This window comes from Heliangelus exortis, chromosome W, assembly GCF_036169615.1.
Source record: "Heliangelus exortis chromosome W, bHelExo1.hap1, whole genome shotgun sequence".
NCBI lineage: Eukaryota > Metazoa > Chordata > Aves > Apodiformes > Trochilidae > Heliangelus > Heliangelus exortis.
In genome coordinates, this window is record NC_092453.1 from 4,782,543 (window position 1) to 4,804,872 (window position 22,330).

The 22,330-nt window shown below is 43.0% G+C and overlaps 1 protein-coding gene across 1 annotated transcript in view; it reads right to left on the minus strand.

Annotated features, from left to right (window-relative positions):
* Positions 1–22,330, minus strand: part of LOC139789193 (transcription factor RFX3-like) — a 135,357-nt gene that overhangs the window by 112,266 nt on the left and 761 nt on the right. The window contains exon 2 of the mRNA XM_071729712.1: positions 14,310–14,407. Coding sequence (XP_071585813.1) covers positions 14,310–14,407 — 98 coding nt within the window. The remainder of the gene's footprint in view (positions 1–14,309; positions 14,408–22,330) is intronic.

Below are 22,330 nucleotides of genomic sequence, written 5' to 3' on the forward strand. Positions count from 1 at the left end.
CCAGGACCTCACAAGCCTTGGACTCTTCTCAGCATACACCAAATATTGCTGCGGACACTACTGCCACTACTTCTGTAGGCTTCCCATGATTTGAATTGGCTGGGGAACAGCCAACACCACAAAAACAAATGGAGATCCTGACTGAAATCAAACACACATAGGAAGCACACAGAAGGTGGAAGCAAGGACAGACTACCTGGAAAAACACGAAGATATTGTATATACATATAGGCGATTTCTATTCCACGCACCCCCCTCTCCAATGCCCCCTGGCTCAAAGTGAGTGGAAGAATATCTGTGTGGGTATTATACTTTTTTATGGAACAGAGGATATTCTTGTGAATCTTCAAGTTTCCTTACTGGGAGGCACTGAAGCATCCATTTGACATAGAGATAAATGAGTCAGGAGCTGATGATATGCTGAGTATCTGGGTAAATAGCTCCTGAGCTGAAAGACAGAGATGGAGAGCAGAATGCAGTCCCTACAATGGCTTGCAACCTGCTACACAACTTAGACACACACAAGTCTATGGAGCAAGATGGAATCCACCAAAGGGTAGTGAGGGATCTAGTGGAAAGGATAAACAAGACACTTTCCATCATCTGTTAGCAGCTCTGGCAAACAAGGGAGGTCCCAGTTGACTGGAGCTCAGCAACTGTGATGCCCATCTACAAGAAGGGCTGGAAGGAGGATCCAGGGAATTACAGGCCTGTCAGTCTGACCTCAGTGCCGGGAAAGGTTATGGAATAGAATATCATGAGTACCATCAAGCAACACAGGAAAACAAAGCAATCGGGCCCAGTCAGCACGAGTTTATAAAAGGCAGGTCCTGCTTGATGAACCTGATCCCCTTCTAGGACAAGGTGACACGCATATTGGATGAGGGAAAGGCTGTGGATACTGTCTACCTAGACTTTAGTAAAGCCTTTGAAATGGTTTCCTACAGTATCCTCCTGGAGAAACTGACTGCTCATGGCTTGGACAATTGTATGCTTTGTTGGGAATAAAACTCTGGCTGGATGGCTGTGCTCAAAGAGTTGTGGTGAATGCATTTCAATCCAGTTGGTGGACAGTGAAAAGTGGTGTTCTCCAGGGCTCAGTATTGGGGCCAGTTCTCTTTAATATCTTTATCAATGGGGGGATCCAAGTGGACCCTCAGAAAATGTGCAGATAACACCAAGTTGGGTGGGAGTGTTGATCTGCTTGACGGTCGGAATGCTCTACAGAGGGACCTGGACAAACCAGGTCAACGGGGCAAGGCCCGTTGTATGAGATTCAACAAGGCCAAGTGTTGGGTCCTGCACTTGGGTCACAACAACCCCATGCTTTGCTACAGGCTTGGAGAAGAGTGGCTGGAAAGCTGCCCAGAGGAAAAGGACCTGGAGGTATTGGTCGATAGCCGGCTCAATATGAGCCAGCAGTGTGCCCAGGTGGCCAAGAAGGCCAACAGCATCCTGGCTTCTGTGAGGAACAGCGTGGCCAGCAGGAGAAGGGAAGTGATCATCCCTTTGTACTCGGCACTGGTGAGGCCGCACCTCAAGTACTGTGTTCAGTTTTGGGCCCCTCACTACAAGAAGGACATTGAGGTGCTGGAGTGAGTCCAAAGTAGGGCAACACAGCTGGTGAAGTGTCAGAAGAACATGTCTTATGAGGAAGGACTGAGGGACCTTGGGTTGTTTAGCCTGGAGAAAAGGAGGCAGAGGGGAGACCTTATTGCGCTCTACAACTGCCCAAAAGGTCTCTATTCCCAAGTTACAAGTGACAGAACAAGAGGAAATGGACTTAAGTTTTGCCAGGGAAGATTTAGATTAGATATTAAGAAAAATTCTTCACTAAGAGGGTTGTCAGGCACTGGAACAAGCTGCACAGACAAGTGGTGGAATATTTAAAAGATAAAAAACCAAATCCCTAAATCCCTGGAGGTATTTAAAAGACGTGTAGATGTGGTGCTTAGGGACATGGTTTATTGGTGGACTTGGCAGTGTGCTGGGTTAACAGTTGTACTTCATGATCTTAAAAGTCTTTTCCAACCAAAACCATTCTACGATTCTATGTATTAGGAAGCACCACAAAAACACCTAAAGGAATTAGGGTGTGTTCCTCTAAAACAGTGACAAGGTTGATAGGCCCACTGAAGTGCCTCTGCAGCAAATCACACAGCATGGGTAACAAACAGGAAAAGATGGAATCCACTGTGTAGCTTGAAAGCTATGATCTAAACACCATCACTGAAATGCAGTGGGGCAAACTGCACGACTAGAGTGCTGCAATCGATGGCTATAAACTGTTCAGAAAACACAGGCAAGGGGGTTGCCCTCTGTGTAAAAAAATTACATATTACATATATATTACATAATTGAGTGCACAGAGCTGTTTCTGAAAAACAGCAATGAACAGGCTGAGAGCTTATGTGTTGAAAATAAGGGAAAAGCCAGCAAAGGAAACCTTATGGCTGGTATTTACTACAGGCAACCTGATCAAGGGCAGCATGTCGATGAAACATTCTTGTTCCAACAACAGGAAGCATCACGCTTGCAAGCTCCAATCTTCCTGAGGGACTTCAGTCACCCTGACACTGTCAATCTCAATCTCTCTTCCCACATCTCTTGAGTGGATGGACCTCAAGGCAGGGAAAGGGACTGGGGGAAAGAAGTTCCCGTCATCGTAGGAGAGGATCAGCTCAGAAACCATCTGAGGAACCTGAGCATACACAAATCCATGGGACCCGACAAAATGCATGCCACGATCCTGAGGGAATTGTAGGTCCAGAGGGCTGATGTAGTTGCTAAGCCATTCTCCGTCATATTTGAGAAGTCATGGCAATCAGACTACGTCCCCGGTGACTGGAAAAAGGGTAACAAGGAGGACCCTGAAAATTACAGACCAGTCAGCATCAATTCCATGCCTTATAAGATCACGGAGCAGATCCTCCTGGAAGACATGCCAAAACACATAGAAGAGAGGAAGGTGATTAGAGACAGCCAGCATGACTTCATCAAGGACAGATCATGCCTGACTAATCTAGTGGCCTTCTATGATGGAGCAATTGCATTAGTAGACAAGGGAAGACATACAGATGTCATCTACTTGGACTTCTGTAAGACCTTTGGTACAGCCCCCCACAACATTCTGGCTGCTAAATTGGAGAGAGATGGGTTTGATGGATGGACTGCTAGATGGATAAGAAACTGGCTGGTTGGCCACATCCAAAGAGTTACAGTCAATGACTCAGTGTCCAAGTAGAAACCAGTGATGAGTGGTGTCCCTCAGGGGTCCATACTAGGACCCATACCGTTTAATATCTTCATCAACGACACAGAGAGTGGGATGGAGTGCACCCTCATCAAGTTTGCAGATGATGCCAAGCTGAGTGATGCAATTGAAAAAAAAGGAAAAGATTGGACTGATACTTGTTGAAGATGGTCACCTGACCAATAGAGATGAAGACAAAGCAGAGGCATCCAATGTTTTGGATTTTTTTTTTTTTTTCCCTCATTCTTTAATAATACAGATAGACCTTGGGCTGCCTATTGCCCTGAGTCAGAGGAGCACATGTGTGGGAACAGTATCGTTCCATTTGTGGACACTGAAATTGTAAGGGATCAGCTGTATCAGCTGAATGTTCACAAGTCCATGGGGCCTGATGGGATTCATCCCAGAGTACTAAAGGAGCCTCAACTATCCTTGTATCTAGCAAAGCTCTTCTTGATACTGTAAATGGCACCTTCTGCCATGGTGACTTCAAGTGAATCACAGAACCATAGAATAGTTGAGTAGTTGAGGTTAGGAGGGATCTCTGGAGATTGTCTAGTCCAAACCCCCTCCTATTCCATGCTCAAAGCAGGATCAAACAGAGCAAGTTGCTCAGGACATTGCCCGGACAGGTTTTGAATATGTCCAGGGATGGAGACTCCACAATGACCCTGGGCAATCTGGTCTAGTGTTTGACCACCCTTAGAGTAAAAAAAAAAAAAAACAACAATTTTCTTAAGTCTGTTTTCTATGTTTCAGTTTGTGCCCATTCCCTCTTGTCCTGTTGCTGGGCACCACTGAGAAGAGTTTGGTTCAAATACACCCACAAAAATACACACTTTCAATACACCCTCCCTCTACTGGATATTTATATACATTGATAAGATTCCCCCCTGAGCCTTCTGTTCTCCAGGCTAAACAATCCCAACTCTCTCAGCATCTTCTCCTATGGGAGATGCTTCAATCTCTTCATCACTACAGTGGCTCTTTGCTGAACTTGCTAAAGTACGTCCACACCTTTTCTTGTACTGGGGAGCATATTCTTGTACTGAACATATTACTCCAGGTGTGGCCTCACCAGTGCTGAGTAGAGAGAAAGGATCACCTCCCTCAGCCTCCTGTTAACACTATTCCTAATGCAGCCCAGGATACCATTGGCCTCCCTTGCTGCAAGGGCACATTACTGGCTCACATTCAGCTCGTTGTCCACCAGGACCTCCACGTCCTTTTCTGCAAAGCTGCTTTCCCACTAGTCAGTCCCTAGCCCATACTGGTGCATTGTGTTATTCCCCCTTCAGCCTGTTTTCAGTCCACCTCACTGTCTGCTTATCTAACCTGCACTTTGTCAGCTTGTCTATTGAGGACGTTATGGGAGACAGTGTTGAAAGCCTTGCTAAAGTCCAGGTAAACAGCATCTGCTGCTCTCCCCTCCTCCACCAAGCTAGCTGACTCATTGTAGAAGGCTTATCAGGCATGATTTCCCATTCTTAAGTACATGCTGATTCCTACCAAGCACCTTCTTTGGAAATGGCTTCCAGGATGATTTTCTCCATCACCTTCTAAGGAAGAGAAGTGAGGCTGACGAGCCTGTAGTTCCCCAGATCCACCTTCTTTTCCTCCTTGAAGACTGCAGTGTCATTTGCTTTCTTCCACTCCTCAGGAACCTCCTCTGATCACCATGAACATTCAAAGATAATTGAGAGTAGCCTCACAATGACACCAGCCAGCTCCCTCAGTACTCATGGGTGCATCTCATCAGGTTCTATGGACTTGGGCATCTTCAATTTATTTAAATATTTCCCTAACTGGGTCCTCCTCTATTGAGGAGAATTCTTCCTTGCTGCAGACTTCCCCTCTAGTCTCAGAGACCTGGGATTCCTGAAGGCAATCCTTACCAGTAAAGACTCAGGTGTAGAAGGCATTCAGTACCTAGGCTTTTCCCATGCTCTTTGTCATCAGGTTCTCTGTCCCATTCATCAGCAGGCCTACATTTCCCCTAGTCTTCATTTTGCTGCTGATGGACCTGTAGAAACCCTTAATGTTGCCCTTCACATCCCTCACCAGTTTCAACTTTGGTAACCCCATCTCTGCACACCTGGGCAGTGTCTTTGCATTCCTCCTGGGTCATTTGCCCCTTTTTTCAGCTCCTTTATGCTTCCTTTTCACGTTTGAGTTTAGTCGGGAGTTCCTTGTTTGTCTGCGCAGACCTGTCACCTTTGCTTGATTTCCTGCTCATTGCAATGGACCGTTCTTGAGCTTGGAGGAGGTGATCCTGAAATATCAAACAGGTCTCCTAGAGCCCCTCTACTCTCTAGGACCGTCTTCCGTGGGATTCTTTCAAGCAGGTCCCTGCACAGTCCAAAGTCTGCGTTCCCAAAATTTGGAGTTATGATCCTTCCATTTGCCTTGTTCCCTCCTCTCAGGATTCACAACTCCACCATCTCAACCAGTTTGTAAGAACTCTAAGAAAAGCTTCCTTGTTTGTAAGAACTGCACTATCTTCCCCAAGATGATTCTGTTTTGCCTGTGACGGTGCTTGCTGAATGATGTCCCTGTCCTTATCTTGACCCATGAGCTTTTCAGTGCATGTTTCTCCCCTGTTCCATTGAGAAGGGGGAATGATAAGAGCAGCTGGGTGGGCACCTGTTGGCCAGCCAAGGTCAACCCACCACAAGACTTCATCTACTTCTTCCTGATCAGGCAGTCTCTATCAGATACCCACAACATCACCCACATTGGTATGCCATCTAACCCGGACCCTTGAGTTCTTAACTGGCTTATTATCCATCTCTAGGCAAAAGTCTATGCACTCCGGCTTCCCTTTCATACAGCACCTTCTTGGCTTGTTTTCCCTAAAGATTCTGTATCGATCCATTGCAGCACTCCAGTTGTGTGAACCATCCCACAATATCTCTGTGATCCCTGAAATCATAGCCCTGCAGTTGCTCACAGACATCTAATTCCTCCTATTTTCCCCCATGTTGCGTGCATAAGCGCGCAGGCACTTCAGAGAGGCACCCAGTCATACCGATTTCCCCAAAAGGTCATGAAAGCTTTCTCATAATTCTGATCTCCTGACACTTTCTTAGTTACGTGCGTATGCTTGAAGTGGTCCGCTTTCAACCTGGTTTTGATGATTGTGAGGTCCCTCCTGTTTGCCCCACATCCTTTGCTTTCCCATCTACTCCATGACTTCCTCGCTTGACTGTTGGTCACTCCTTCCCCATCATTCCTAGTGTAAAGTTCTTCTTACCAGATTGGCCAGCCTGTTGGTAAAGTTGTTTGTGCCCCACTTGGTCATGTGGATCCTGTTTCTTCCTAGCAGTCCTTCGTCCTCAAAGAGGATCCCATGGTCCTAGTGGCACAAAGTCTATTTGGAAGCCAGTAAATAGTGGTGTACCCCAGGGGTCAATACTGGGTCCAATACTGTTCGAAGTCTTCATTAGTGATCTGGATGATGGAACATGGCGCACCCTCAGCACGTGGGCAGATGAGACAAAACTGGGAAGAGTAGCTGATACATCAAAGGGTTGTGCTGTCATCCAGAGTAATTTTGACAAGATGGAGAAATGGGCTGACAGGAATCTCATGCGGTTCAACAAGGGGAAGTGCAATGTCCTGCCCCTGGGGAGGAACAACCCCATGCACCAGTACATGCCAGGGGAGACGGCCAGCTGGAAAGCAACTTTACAGAAACGGACCTGTGGGCACTGGTGGATACCAAGTTGAAGATGAGCCAGCAGTGTGCCCCTGCCGCAAAGAGGGCTAATGGTATCCTGGGCTGCATTAGGCAAACTATTGCCAGTAGGTCCAGGTAGGTGATCTTTCCCCTTTATTCAGTTGAGTACTGTGTCCAGTTCTGGGCTCCCCAGTACAAGAGAGACTGGAGAGAGTCCAATGAAGGGCCATGAATTGGCACTGCTTAACTGTCCTCAAGGTGAAAAGAAAATTCTCATATCAAGTCAGGACCTCTTCTTTTTTTCAGTTTATGCCCAGTGCCTATCACTCTTCTGCAATGCCTCACTGTGAAGGGTCTGACTCCTTCTTCTTGATACCTTCTTGAAAGGCTGCTATTTGGTCCCCTCTAAACTTTCTCTTTTTCAGGCTGATCAAATCTAGTTCCCTCAGCCTCTCCTCATAGGGTATGTGCTCTAGCCCCCTGACCATGACAGTGGCCCTCTACTGAACTTGCTCCGGTTTATCAACATCCTTCTTGTATTGGCAGGGATCCAAACCTAGACTGGATAAGTCTCTGAGCCAATAAATGCATTAGATCTCAACGTGGAATGTTTAAATACTGAGGATGCAAAAGGTTTCAAGAGAGACACCTTGCCATCTTTTTCATTTTATTTTTATTCTTTAACGTTTAGGTGCCTTGACCCAAGCCATTCGCAATTTTGCAAAAAGCCTTGAAGGTTGGCTTTCCAGTGCCATGAACAATATTCCACAGAGAATGATACAAACCAAGGTACACAAATTTTACTGCAGTTTTCTTCACTTCATGCAACTGTATGATAGATGTCATTTAAGATATAAAAGTAGCAGTGTTTTAAGTTTTTATGCTAAATGTCATATTTTGGTTGAACTTCAAACATAAAGCATGGGATTGGAAATAACTTTGTTTTGCAAAAAAAAATTAATTGGAAAAGCCATATTTGTTCCATTATATGTGAACTGCAATATCTGAGGGATCATAAATTAATACAGCAATTTTAAAATTAAAATAGGCAAAACAGCAGACCCATTCATAAGTACAATGTGTTAAGATAAATTAATTTCTTCATAGATTGCCGCTGTAATTAGATTGCCCAGACTTTGAGAAGATATACATCTCTTAATCATCTGGCTCAGGCAGCTCGGGCCGTGCTTCAGAACACTTCTCAGATCAACCAGATGCTCAGTGATCTCAACCGTGTTGATTTTGGCAATGTACAGGTAAACTGTGGCTTGTTATTTCCCCCCCAATTTTTAACTTTTATTGTTAGTTCTTATTATTCGATTAAGAAAGAAAAGTGGGAACATTTTGCTGGTTTTTATACATGCAGTGATTCAGTTGAAACTTTCCAGCTTACACTTTGGCCCTAAGGAGAATAAGACCTCAGAATCACTGTCTATTTCCATTTTCTCTGAAGGCTTCTTATCTTTCAGACCACGCGTTCTGCCAATTTTTATTTAACGCAGATGAAAGTGTAGAGCATGTGTGTTTGTATGATGAACAGCGTGAACTAGCACTATTTCTAGTACAGATTTTTTCATTACATTCATTTTTATTTCAAAGACAATATCACCAGTATACTTTATTTGTTTGCATTTACATTTCCAACCTTTCCAAAGCAACTGGTTAGAACTAGTTTCCAGTTATCCGTAAAACAGCAATTTATTATTTTCCATTTGGTTTAGAAAAAGCTTTCCCTTTTACCTCTTTCTTCTCCTTAGAAGAAATGACTTTTTTTTTTCTCCTGTTGCTCAACTAACTGACGTGGCCCAGACAAACATTTTAACATGTTTTATCTTACCAGAAGTTCAGCAGTTCACTAGTGACAGGTAAATTCTTTTTGCTTGTTGCAAAGACCTTTGAATAAATAAAATTTGACACAGATATAGTTATATTGCATAATGGTGAGTAAACTACCTAAGATTTATTATGTGACCGAATATATGATATATTAAGTATTGTTCTGTGGCAAGATATAGGGTCTACGAACCTTGACATGTTAACTTGGCATGTGATAGCTAGAGTTTAAAAATATGGCCTACATTAAACCGATATTAGAGATTAGTTTCATTTAACAGAAGTGTCTTATGGGTCTTATTGAAACTTTAAAATGTAATATAGAGAAGAGAAGGCTTTGGGCGGGGAGGATCTTGTCAATGTTTTTAAGTACCTGAAGGAAAGGTGCATAGAAGATGGAGCCAGGCTCTATTCAGTGGTGTCTAGTGACAAGGCAAGAGGCAACGGGCACAAACGGAAACACAGGAGGTTCTGTCTGGACATCAGAAAACACTTTTTTACTGTGACAGCGACTGGGTACTGGAGCAGGTTGCCCAGAGAGGTTGCAGAGTCTCCCTCGCTGGAGATATTCAAAAGCTATCTGGACATGTTCCTAGGGAACCGGCTCTAGGTGGCCCTGCTTGAACAGAGGGTTGGGCAAGATGACCTCCAGAGGTCCCTTCCAATTTCAACCATTCTGTAATTCTGTAAAAAATTAAAACCTTGCTGCCAACACTATCCACACACTGAACTTTTGACCTGCAGGATCCATCCCCTCATCCTCAAGGTCTTTCCCCTAACCAGTAAGATTGAGAAGAATACCACTAAAGCCCCCATGTCCTTGACCATTGTCCCCTAAGTCATATAGCCACACTTGACACTTTTCAGGTACGTCTCCCTTGGCAGTATCAATTGTGCCCTCATGGAAGAGCCGCAGAGATGAATAGCCTAAGGGACAGAGAAGACTTGACAGGCTTTCAGTGGTGTCCCACATCCAAGCCCCCAGCAAGCAAACCTCCCTAAACAATTGGTCAGTTTAACACTTGGGACACTCCACCCCCATCAATGAGTTGTTCACTACTGCATTACTCAGGTTCCACCAGCATGGATGCTTTGTTTGACAGACCCCCTCATCTGCTATGAAGGCACTGATTCTTTTTTGTAGTGGCAAATCTTTGGCTGGATAAGGAGCCTTCCTCCTGGCGCCAGTAGTCATAAACTTCCACTCTCCCCCATCATGGGAGTCTCCACTATCCAATTCAATAAGCACAAACTGCTCCTGCTCCTCCTTCAGCACAGTTGGGAGTTCAAGTTCTTGAAGCTGCACAGGAGAATCGGTTGATCTCTCCCTCATCATCTCTCACGCTGTGTATTCTGCTGATCTCCTCCCATAGCTCCTTTACTTGGCAACACAGATCCTCAACAACCACGCACCACCTGCAGACTATAAGACTATCTTCTGCTGCCCTAGCATCAGCAAAACCCCAGGCACATCCTACAGCCTGAGACCTGCAGAACTATATCTTCCTTCTGGAGCTCCATCTAGGTCAAGGCCTCTCACATTCCAAGGACATTTGCTCTAACAGCTGCTGAGGACCATGTCCTGTAACAGGTCCCCACCACTTTTGAGGATTCAGACACTGTCCTGAGTAGTTACTAGACCCCACTCACTACAAACTGCTGACTCTGTTCATTGTGCTCTAGGCTGGCACTTATATAGGCCACTCCCTAGTATTTGCTGAAAGGGTGTTTGACTGTTCCCAATCAGGAGTCAGCTGGAACAGAAGCTTAATGCCCTCTTTAATGAAGAACCACTCACAGAGCCTTTTAAAGCTGCTAGAGATTGCTAGAAATCACAGTCTCCTATAGCTAGGAAGATGGCGTTAAGGAGCAGGAAGGTAATTGGGAGCAGCCAACAGGGTTTTACCGAGGGTAAATCATGCCTGACCAAACTCATTGCTTTCTATGACAAGGTGACTGGCACTGGGGACAAGGCTAAGCAGTGGATGTTGTATACCTTGACTGAAGAAAGGCCTTTGACGCAGTCTCACATAATCTTCTTATCACCAAATTGTTGAGATATGGGATGGATAAGTGAATGATAAACTGGGTGGAAAATCGTCTAGACTGCTGGGCTCAAGGAGTTGTGATCTGAGGTGCAAAGTCCAGAGAAATGGACTGATGGAATCCTCATTTATACAGCAAACCCGAGCAATGCTGAGGCTGTGAGTTCGAGCCTCACCCTAAGGGTGATGAGCTCTAGTGGTGCAACCAAGTTAATGCGGTGCTGAGACAATGCTCCAGTGACACAATCAGGTTAGCACGGTGCTCATGGAAGCAGTACAAAGCCAAGCATGCCAAGGCTGTGAGTTCCAGCATGAGCTGAGCTTGTGCTCCAGGCCTTACCTTTTATTGGCCCCCTAATCCTGCTCATGCGCAGTTAGGGCCTGCCCTAATCAGGCACAGGTGGGCTTAACACAAGCTCATGCCCACTACCTGGCAATTAGTGGCACCTGGTTGCCTCATTTCACTACACCTCATGAAGTTTAACATTGATAAATGCCACCTCTTGCATCTGGGATGGAATGACCCAATGCAACAATATAGACTGGGGGGCTGACTGTCTACAAAACAACCTTGCAGAGAAGAACCTGGGGGTTCTGATGGAAGGCAAGTTGAATGAGCCCACAGTATTTTGGTTCTTTGTTAGATTTGTATGTCCACAACTGTACTTTCTTCTTTCCATCCACTGGTCTTTGCAGCAAAGAAGAACTAATGAATCCTTCTGGGCTATATTACCAAGAGTGCAGCCAGCAGGTTGGGGGGAGTGATCCTTACCCTCTGTTTAGCACAGGTGAGACTGTATCTGGAGTCCCGTGTTCAGTTTCAGGCTCCCCGATACAAGAGAGACATGGACATACTGGAGTGAGTCCAGCAGAGGACCACCAAGATGGTCAGGGCCTTGAGAATATGACATATGAGGAGAGGCTGAGAGAATTAGGCCTGTTCATCTTGGAGAAGAGAAGGTTCGGGGGATACCTTTTTGCTCTCTACAATTACCTGATGGGAAGGCAGAGAAGATAGAGACATACACTTCTCAGAGGCGCACAGCAAGAGGACAGGAGGCAATGAAAACAAGTTGTAATATGAGACGTTCTGATTAGATACTAGGAAAATACTTTTTTCCGTGAGGATGGTCAAATACAGAAAAAAGTTTCCCAGAAAGGGAGCGAAACCTCTGTCCTTGGAGATGTTCACGACTCGCTGGGACAAATCCCTGAGCAACCTGATCTACTTAGACCTTCTTTGAGCAGAGGGTTGGACTAGATCGCCTCCGGAGGTCACTTACAACCTATTTTTTTCTATGGTAAAATATCAACCATACTAAAATACAGCTTGCTATCACTACAATTTTTGTTGTGTCAGCCAGGTCCTTCCATCTCCTTTTAAGGTACTATCTACAAATGAAATCATTAGCAGTTATATCAGGAAAATCATGTAGGCATCATCTCCTCTATGGAGGCTTTTCTGGGCTGTTTCTGCAGTAAGTGTTTTTATTTTTGTGTTGTTTTGGTTTTAAAGTCCTTTTTCCCAGACAACCATGCATTCTGGCTCTTTGTTCGATTTATATGTCTGCCACCATACTTTCTTGTTTCTTGCCTTTCCTGTCACTTCTATCAGCTCTTGATCTAGGACTGGAACCCTTCCCTGCTTACTGAATCACAGTCCCAGTCTTATTAACCAGCCAACTCATGCCAACCTTTCCTCCTCACTGACTGTCTCTAGTTGCTGTTTTCAGGTGTAAATGACCTCTTGGGAGGGCTGAGGGTTGTGTTAGAATCAGGCTAGCACATGGCCATAAAAGGAGAATGAAAGAATATCCATAGTCATAGAACATTTTCCATTCCCATCACAGGTTTAGTACTTGCTCTTTTCTATGTTTTAATAGAATAGCTTCCTTCAACCATATATCCTAGGCCCTGCATATGGAATAGAATAGACTCTTTGTTCATAGATCAGGTACTAGAACCCAGAGTTGATGTAATTAATAGCAGAAGCAGCATCTGAAAGGAGATGCTCCATTTAGGACTACCTGGAGCACATCCGTTGGTCTTTGGAGCATTTAACATATAAATAGGGTGAAACATACATAATCCTCAGCTTAATATATTTGAGCTATAAACTCATGCATAATTTCATGAACTGCAATAAACCACACGGTCCCAACATCACTGCTCAGTTTCAAGTCCATAATTGAAAGAGTAGAAGTACTAGAGATTTTAAAAGAAAAACAAGCGTGGATGAAGAAATATGTTTTCTTTTGGCTCAAGAGTTCAGTGTCTTTGGCTGACATTTTTCAAAACCAAGTTAGTCTGATAAAGCATTCTGCATGGAAATTTTCAGTCTCTGATTACAGTTTAACTATGTCTCAGTAAGTCTCAGTTTTTACAGCATCTTAAACATGGACACATTAATAATTCTTAATAATAAGCAGGTCTTAAACATACCCATTTAGGAGAGAAGATTTGCTAGATATTATAAGAGCAAAGATAATCAGGCAACAAGAACAAGTGTGGGAAAAAGTTAAATGAAGAATGAGTTTGGCAAAATATGCCAGTGGAGAGGATGCTGCAAGTGTTAACATCAGTCTCTGAACCCAATAGTGTTGTTGACTTTTTGTGTCAATGCCAGATTATCATCAATAAATATATTTGCTGGCACCAAACAAGTTTCCTACATGCCTTTTGCTTCTTACTTAACCTTATAACAAATCAAAAGTGTCAAGGGGATAGATTTACAGGCAACTGGAAAAAGAGGGAGGGAAGGTCCCTCCTGAGCAACTTCAAAGATAGCGCTACTCTGAGTGCATGTAGGGGTTGTAGCATATAATCTCCAGGTCTCTTTTGACCTAAATTATTCTATGATTTTAATTTTGTACATGGTAGAAAGGAACATGATAGCAGAAAAGCATGTTCACTGAACCAAGAAAAGAACAGGAAATAAAAGAATCTAAGAAAGAAGCAAAAGGACATGTTCGCATTCCTCTCCCTTTCTTCCTTTGGAAAAAAAGTAAATATGCATCTCATTACAATAAACACAGTAAACAAATTATAAAACTATTTTCTATAAGTAATGATTCAACAATTTAGGAAATTGCCAGTAGTTCAACTAGAAGAACAGGAGGCCCACATGAAGACTTCTTTATTACACAGATGAACATATTATGAAAAATTTAGATAATCCTTCCTATCAGCATAACTTAAAACTTGTCCATAAACTTAAGGTTTTTTCCCCAAACAACAAAAGGCTGCATATATAGATTCTCGCTATGTCCAGCTGTAGCAATTACCTGAATTATTTTTAGATGAATACAAGTGATGTGAATTCAACTTCTTTTCACCCAAATAAAGATTTAAAATTAGGAAAAAAAAAAAAAAAAAGTTTTTTTTCAAACATTTTTCTTTGCTACTTAAAATACAGTAGGCCATATGATGTCATTAAAAGAATGTGCATTTAACTTCATATTTTAGTAAACATTCTAATTTTGATCAATAATCAACTTACATAGTTCCATTGGTGTAGACTGTGTCACTTCCTTCCACATACTGAACCTGGGCTGGGTAGACATGCTGCACCTGTTGCACTGTCTGTACTTGCTGTACCTGAAAACAAGAACGCCAGAAATATAGGATAGTTTACCTTATAAAAAGAATGACCAGTGCTTTAGTGCATGTAAGTGTTTCTAAACAATGCTCTCAGTCATGGGACGTTCATGTCCTCACAATTACTAAATAACACAGAATGTAACATTGTGCTGCAAGTCTGTAATATGCTGAGTACTAACATTGGAGATGCATACCCTTGAGAGTATGGGTATTTTCAATGCCAAAGACAGAACCATTCAGAAAGAACAAGAACTATAGACTTCACACCAAGATTAGGAACTATATTTAGTAATAAAGAAAACTTCGTCTGGTCATCTATATGACGTTTTGCCGCTCTTCTGTTTTGTTCTGGTTTTTTTCCACTCCAATTTAACTCTATACAATACAAGCCTCTAAATCACAGCTTACATGTGCTATTAACAGGTAACCTTTGACCTGTCACAGTAGGTCCTAAAAAAATTCAGTGTAATCCAAGAAGAGCCTCGTCCTCATGCATGTGATGCATCATCTACAAGAGCTGGATCCAAGAGGGATCTGCACAGGATGGATTGATGGGCTGAGGCCAATTGTAATGAGATTCAACAAGGCTAACTGCTGAGTCCTGCACTTGGGTCACAACAACCCCATGCAACGCTCCAGGCTTGAGGAAGAGTGGCTGGAAAGCTGCCCAGAGAAAAAGGACCTGGAGATATTGATCGATAGCCGGCTCAATATGAGCCAGCAGTGTGCCCAGGTGGCCAAGAAGGCCAACAGCATCCTGGCTTCCATGAGGAATAGCATGGCCAGCAAGAGAAGGGAAGTGATCATCCCTCTGTACTAGGCACTGGTGAGGCCGCACCTCGAGTACTGTGTTCAGTTTTGGGCCCCTCACTACAAGAAGGACATTGAGGTGCTGGAGTGAGTCCAGAGAAGGGTAACAAAGCTGGTGAAGGGTCTAGAGCGCAAGTCTTACAGGGAGCAGCTGAGAGAAATGGGGTTGTTTAGCCTGGACAAAAGGAGGCAGAAGGGAGACCTTATTGCTCTCTACAACTGTCTGAAAGGAGGTTGTAGCAAGGTGGGGCTTGGTCTCTTCACCCAAGTAACAAGTGAAAAGATGAGAGGAAATGGCCAGAAGTTGTGGCACAGGAGGTTTAGATTAGATATTAGGAGAAAATTCTTCACCAAAAGGGTTGTCAGGCACTGGAACAGACTGCCCAGGGAAGTGGTGGAGTCACCATCCCTGGAGGTATTTAAGAGACCTGTAGATGTGGTGCTTAGGAAAATAGTTTAGCATGGACTTGGCAGTGTGCTAGGTTAACAGTTGGACTTGATGATCTTAAAGGTCTGTTTCGTCCAAAAAGATTCTATGATTCTGTAACTGCATTCTATAAAATTGCTACTTCTTTTCCGTCCTTAACTCATATACTTTGAAACGAGATTCTAAATTTAATTGTTAATGTAATGCACTGGTTTTGGCTGGGATAGAGTTGAATTTCTTCATAGTAGATAGTATGGGGATAGGGTTTGGATTTGTGCTGGAAACAGTGTTGATAATACAGCGATGTTTTAGTGCTGAGCAGTGCTTACTGTGTTTAAATTCAAGGCCTTTTCTCCTTCTCACACCACCCCACCAGCGAGTAGGCTGGGGCTGCGCAAGAAGTCGGTCGGGAAGGGACACAGCCAGGACAACTGATTCCAACTGATCAAAGGAGAGGTAGCAGAGTGGGAGATTTAAACACAGTAAGAACAAACGATCTGTCGGTCAGTGAGGCACCAGTGGCAGCAGCAGCAACGGCGACAGCAACTGAGGTAAGCCTGAGGAGAGGGTTCAATCCAGTTGTGCCGAGGGGTTTCTAAGCCCAGGGACATCCCCCACTCACAGCCCGAGCCCCAGGAGGACCAGGGAGTCAGCGGCAGCCAATCAGGTGCAGAAGAGGTGTGGGCAGGAGCCACGTGGGAGATTTAAACACCCCTGAGGAGTGTGAGCGACCTATTACAAGAAAGACATGGACGTGCTGGAGCATGTCCAGAGAAGGGCCACGAGGATGATCAGAGGGCTGGAGAACCTCTCCTATGAAGAAAAGACTGAGAGAGTTGTGGTTATTCAGTCTGGAGAGGAGAACGCTCCAAGGAGACCTTATTGTAGCCTTCCACTATCTGAAGGGGGCCTACAAGAAAGCTGGTGAGGGACTTTTTAGGATGTCAGGGAGTGATAGGACTAGGGGGAATGGATTCAAACTAGAGGAGGGTAGATTTAGATTGGAAGTTAGGAAGAAGTTCTTCACCATGAGGGTGGTGAGACACTGGAACAGGTTACCCAGAGAGGTGGTGGAAGCGCCATCCCTGGAATTTTTTAAGGCCAGGCTGGACAGGGCGCTGAGCAACCTGATCTAGTGGGAGGTATCCCTGCCCGTGGCAGGGGGGTTGGAACTAGATGATCTTAAAGGTCCCTTCCAACGCTGAAAATTCTATGATTCTATGAATATTTCATACCATATGATGCCATGCACAGCATTAAAACTAGGGGGAAGGCTGGCACGGGGGGGCACTGCTCAAGAACTGGCTAGGCATCAGTCTGTTGGTGGTGAGCAATTGTCTGCATTTGCATCAGTCATCTTTCTTGGGTTTTATTTTTCTCTCTCTTTGTTATTTTTTTTTTTTGGTCTTTTCCTTACATTTATTTTTAAAATAATAATTATTATTATTATTATTATCATTGTTGTTGTTCTTGTTGATTATATTGTTGTTGCTATCATCATCATCATTATTACTACTTTTTAATTATTAAACTGTCCTAATCTCAGCCCACAAATTTACTCACTTTTACCCTTTCAATTCTCTTCCCCCATCCCTCTGGGGTAGAGTGAGTGAGTGGCCGTGTGGTGCTTAGCTGTTGGCTGGGGTTGAACCACAACACCTAAGGAAAAATTTGTATGAAAATCTTAATTCTGAAAAAAAACACATTACTTTGAATAAGACTGTTTAAGTGTGACAGAAAGAGAGATATTTCTGTCAGTCAGCAGTAATGACATGTACTCTTTTTGAAGGTCAAATAGAAAAATCAGCAGTTTGCTGATTTCCTATGTGAACCATTACGTAAATTGACATTGGCCTGCCATCCGTTAAACAGTGTTCCTGAGCTATAATTTCCCAAATTCACAAAATGTCTCTCGTCTCTCTTATCATTAAGGCAAGATAAAACTGTGCACAGAATTTTGTTTTTACATAAAAGTGTTTGCATCAAAAGTATTAATAAAGTTAAGAGAAAAATACCAGGGATAAATAAGTAAGGATTTATAAATCTCATTTAAAATAAAGAAATATAATCAAATCCAGTGCCTAAAAAGAAAAAAAAAAGCAAAGCTTTCTGTTCTCAGAGAAAAATAAAAAATCTTTATACATTAATTAGTCTGAAATACTTTTGGAAAACAGCACATGCTGTAATGTTGCTATTTAGATAAATGGCCGATATAAGCTCTTGACCATGTTTTTCATATGTTAAAACATAAGTGGTTTTGTCCAGTTTAATGATACTGTTATTTCTCAGTGCTATGGTCACAGTCTATGCTGAATAGGAAGATTTGTTTTGTGCAACTTTTGATGCATGGATACACCTTCTAAAATTGCTTAGACACTTGTTTCTAAGTTTACTCTTTGAGTTCTTCTGTGTTGCATGACATAAGACACAAGGTCAGTGAGATGAGTTTAAAATCCTTATAAGTTTGTTAAAACAGGGATGATACATGAATGGAAAATCATATTTGAGGAAATGAAAAGCTAAGAAAAATTTTGCAGAATGTTAAACAGCATTTAATTATGCTCCTCATTTTTTAGCCTTACTTTTGCTATTTTTTACTTGCACGTTGTCCTTTTTTGAGCTGGAATAAAGTTCATTTTCTTCCTAGTAGCTGTATAGTGCTGTGCTTTGAATTTAGGATGAGAATAATGTTAATAACACACTGATGTTTTATTTGTTGCTAAGCAGTGTTTATACTAAGTCAAGGACTTCTTGGCTTCTAATACTGCCCTGCCAGAGGGCAGTATCACTTGTTTTGTTATTGTTTCCCTCCCTTTTTCTGTCATATTAAACTGTCTTTATCTCAACCCACAAGTTTTTACTTTTTTTTAAAAAAACTTTTTTTTTCCCAATTCTCTCCCCCATCCCACTGGGAGGAGGGTTGCAAGTAATCAGCTGTGTAGTGTTTAATTGCCAGCTGGGTTTAAGCCTTGTGGTTTCTCCCTTCACCATTCAAGGTGCCAAAAATGACAACTGCTGAGTTGCTTGAAAACAGCAGTGAAACCACTAGCTACTACACTCAGAAGGGTTTTAGTTTTAGTTTTTCATTAAGTACTTTTTTTTCCCCCCTTCATTTGGCACACCATATCAGACTATGAAAGCCATAGTTATATTGTTAGTGAGCAATGAAAAGATTTATTTTAGCAGAAAATAAAATTGTCTCAGTCACTGCAGAATCACCTGCATTGGCTTTCACAACATATGCATCACCTCTTCAGTCTACACAAAATGTTGCATATACAAAATATTGCAGCAAACTCCTCTTCCTTGGCCAGGCTGATCTCCCAACTTTCCTCAACTGAAAAAATACAATCCAATATAATAGTCAAATAAAATAGTCAAAATACAGATGAAATATTCAGTGGGATGGAATTACTGGAAATAGTAACACTGAAAGGTAAGTAATAACTTATTGAAAATATATGCTGATATAAACTATATCTACTTTTGAAAAGTTTTAAGCAAAGCTTAAAAAACACACTAAGCCTCCTAGAAAACTTAACTAAGTCCAAGAATCACAGAAGCTTCATTTACAAAGTTAGTATACTATTAGAAAGACCTTATTCTAATGTGCCCTGATAGGATGAACCCACGAGTGCTGAGGGAGCAGTCTGATGTCATTTTGAGGCCACTCTCAATAATCTTTGAATGATCATGGCAATTAGGAGAGGTGTCTGAAGGCTGGAGGAAAGCAAAAGTCACTCCTGCCTTCAAGGAGGATCCAGGGAAGTACTGGCCAGACAGCTTCACCTCAGTCCTTGGGAAGGTGATAGAACAACTAATCCTAGGAACCATGTCCTGGCACATGACAAGAAAATAATCAGGAGTAGTCAGCATGGATTCACCAAATGAAAGTCATTCTTGACAAACTTAATAACCTTCTACAGTGAAATAAATGACCTGGTAGATCAGGGAAGAGCAGTAGTTATAGTCTATCTAGACTTCAGGAAGGCCTTTGACACTGTCTCCCATAAGATCCTCATAGAAAAGATGCTGAAATATGGGCTGGATGAGCAAACAGTGAGGTGGATTGAAAACTGGCTGAATGGCCGGGCCCAGAGGGTGGTGATCAGTGCCACAAAGTCTAGTTGGCCAAGAGAGCTGGGGCTGTTTAGCCCAGGAGCTCAGGGGGGAATTTCATCATGTGTACAAATACGTGAAGGGAAGGTGCATAGAAGATGGAGCCAGGCTCTTTTCAGTGGTGCCCAGTGAAAGCAGAAGAGGCAATAGGCACAAACTAAAACAAAGAGTTTCTGAATATCAGGAAACACTTTTTCACTGTGAGGGTGACTGGGCACTGGAACAGGTTTCCCAGGGAGGTTGTAGACTTCCCCCCCTGCCCTGAGATATTCAAAAGCCCTCTTGACATGTTCTTAGGCGACCAGCTCTAGGTGACCCTGCTTGAGCAGGAGAGATTACCTCCAGTGGTGCCTTCCAACCTCAACCATTTTGTGATTATGTAATAAAGATTTAAGTTAAAGACACAGATTTATATAAAAGTTCTAGGTCAGCAAAATTCTTTTAGTGGCACAAAGTCTAGTTAGAGGCCAGAAACCAGCAGCGTACCTCAGGGGTCAATACCAGGTCCAGTCTGCTAACCATCTTCATTAATGATCTGGATGATGGGACCTCAAAAGGCTGTAGAAATGAGCTGAATGGAACCTCATGAAATTCAAAAAAGGGAAGCACCATGTCTTGCACCTAGAGAAGAATAACCCTATGCACCAGTACAGGCTAGGGGCCAACTAGCTGGAAAGCAGCTTTGCAGAAAGGGACCTGGGGGTTCCTGATACCTGCAGTCTGGAGGAAAGTGCCATTTAAAGGTAGAGGCATCACTCTAAATGCAACAGAGCAAAAATAAATTCTGAGGCACTGAAGGATCTTGCATCAGAAATCCAGACATTGATGACCCTAAAAAGACAGAGCAGAGCTCTATCATCAGGAAAAAGCAGAAATGAGCAATAGAAATCAGGCCCCTCCAGAAGATGCAGATGGTGGTTCACAACAAAAGGGTACTGACTAAAAATTTTAACAGCCTCCCCTACGGCTTTTGATCATGGGCATGTGCTAGAAGCACATCTTTTCTACTATTCTGGCAGGGCCTGGCAACTTCAGGAAAAAAAAAAATTTATAAAAACTCTTTTGGAGAATGCCATTAAGAGAGATCAACAGGCTGTAGAAATGAGCTGACAGGAACTTCATGTACTTTAACAAGGAGGAGTGCCAAGTTCTGACCCTGGGGAGCAACAACCCCATGCACCGGTACATGCTGAGGGAGACAGACAGCTGGAAAGCAGTTTTTCGGGAAAGGACCTGTGAGTCCCGGTGGACACCAAGTTGAAGATGAGCCAGCAGTGTGGCCTTGATGAAGAGGGCCAATGTTATCCTGGGCTGCATCAGACAAAGGATTGCCAGAAGGTCTACGTAGGTGATCCTTCCCCTTTATTCAGCATCAGTTGAGCACTGTGTACCTGGAGTTCTGTGTCCAGTTCTGGACTCCCAGCTGAGAGAGCTCGGACTGTTTAGCCTAGAGAAGAGAAGGCTTTGGGCGGGGAGGATCTTGTCAATGTTTTTAAGTACCTGAAGGAAAGGTGCATAGAAGATGGAGCCAGGCTCTATTCAGTGGTGTCTAGTGACAAGGCAAGAGGCAACGGGCACAAACGGAAACACAGGAGGTTCTGTCTGGACATCAGAAAACACTTTTTTACTGTGACAGCGACTGGGTACTGGAGCAGGTTGCCCAGAGAGGTTGCAGAGTCTCCCTCGCTGGAGATATTCAAAAGCTATCTGGACATGTTCCTAGGGAACCGGCTCTAGGTGGCCCTGCTTGAACAGAGGGTTGGACAAGATGACCTCCAGAGGTCCCTTCCAATTTCAACCCTTCTGTGATTTTGGGATTATGTGATTTCAGCTAATTATTAACTCATTAGGGACGAACTATGACCTAGTTCACAAAGATAAGCATTTTCATTCATGTTAAGTGCCAAATGCTTAAATGTTTTGCTGAAATGTTGGGGTTTGTTTTTTGTTTTTTGGTGGGGTTTTTTTTTTTTTTTTTGGGGGGGGGGGGAGAGTTAAAAAAAGAAGAAAGAGGAAATGTATTCCGAGGTACATCATTATAAGTAGAAGTTATATTAATGGAATTATGAGACATTATGAATTAAGTCTGTATACCAGGAAAAATACCAGTGAAATGCATGAGGCAGCTAAACAGCATTGCAAAGAACATGCAGAAAAATTCATCATCTTAAATTTTCAAGCTAAAGTTAAAAAAATGCCAGAAAATTTAATTTAGACAGTGATTCACTAGCACAGAAAGAGACTACATAATTAAAAAAAGTTATTCTCAGTTTTAATATTGTTGACTTTGAAACTGTAAAGCAAATTTATGTTGGAAAAAAACTTCAGATTTCACCCAAAGAATCTGAAGCACTGACAACTGAATGGAGGGAAAGGCCAGAGAGAGGTGCTTCTCCCTGGTATCATGGTACAGGACACGTGGGAATAGTTCAAGGCTGCATCAGAGGAGGTTCAGACTACATATTAGGAAACATTTCTTTAATGAGAGTGTGGTCAAACACTGGAACAGGCTTCCTAGAGAAGTGGTCGATGGCCCGCGCCTGTCAGTGTTTATCAGGTATTTG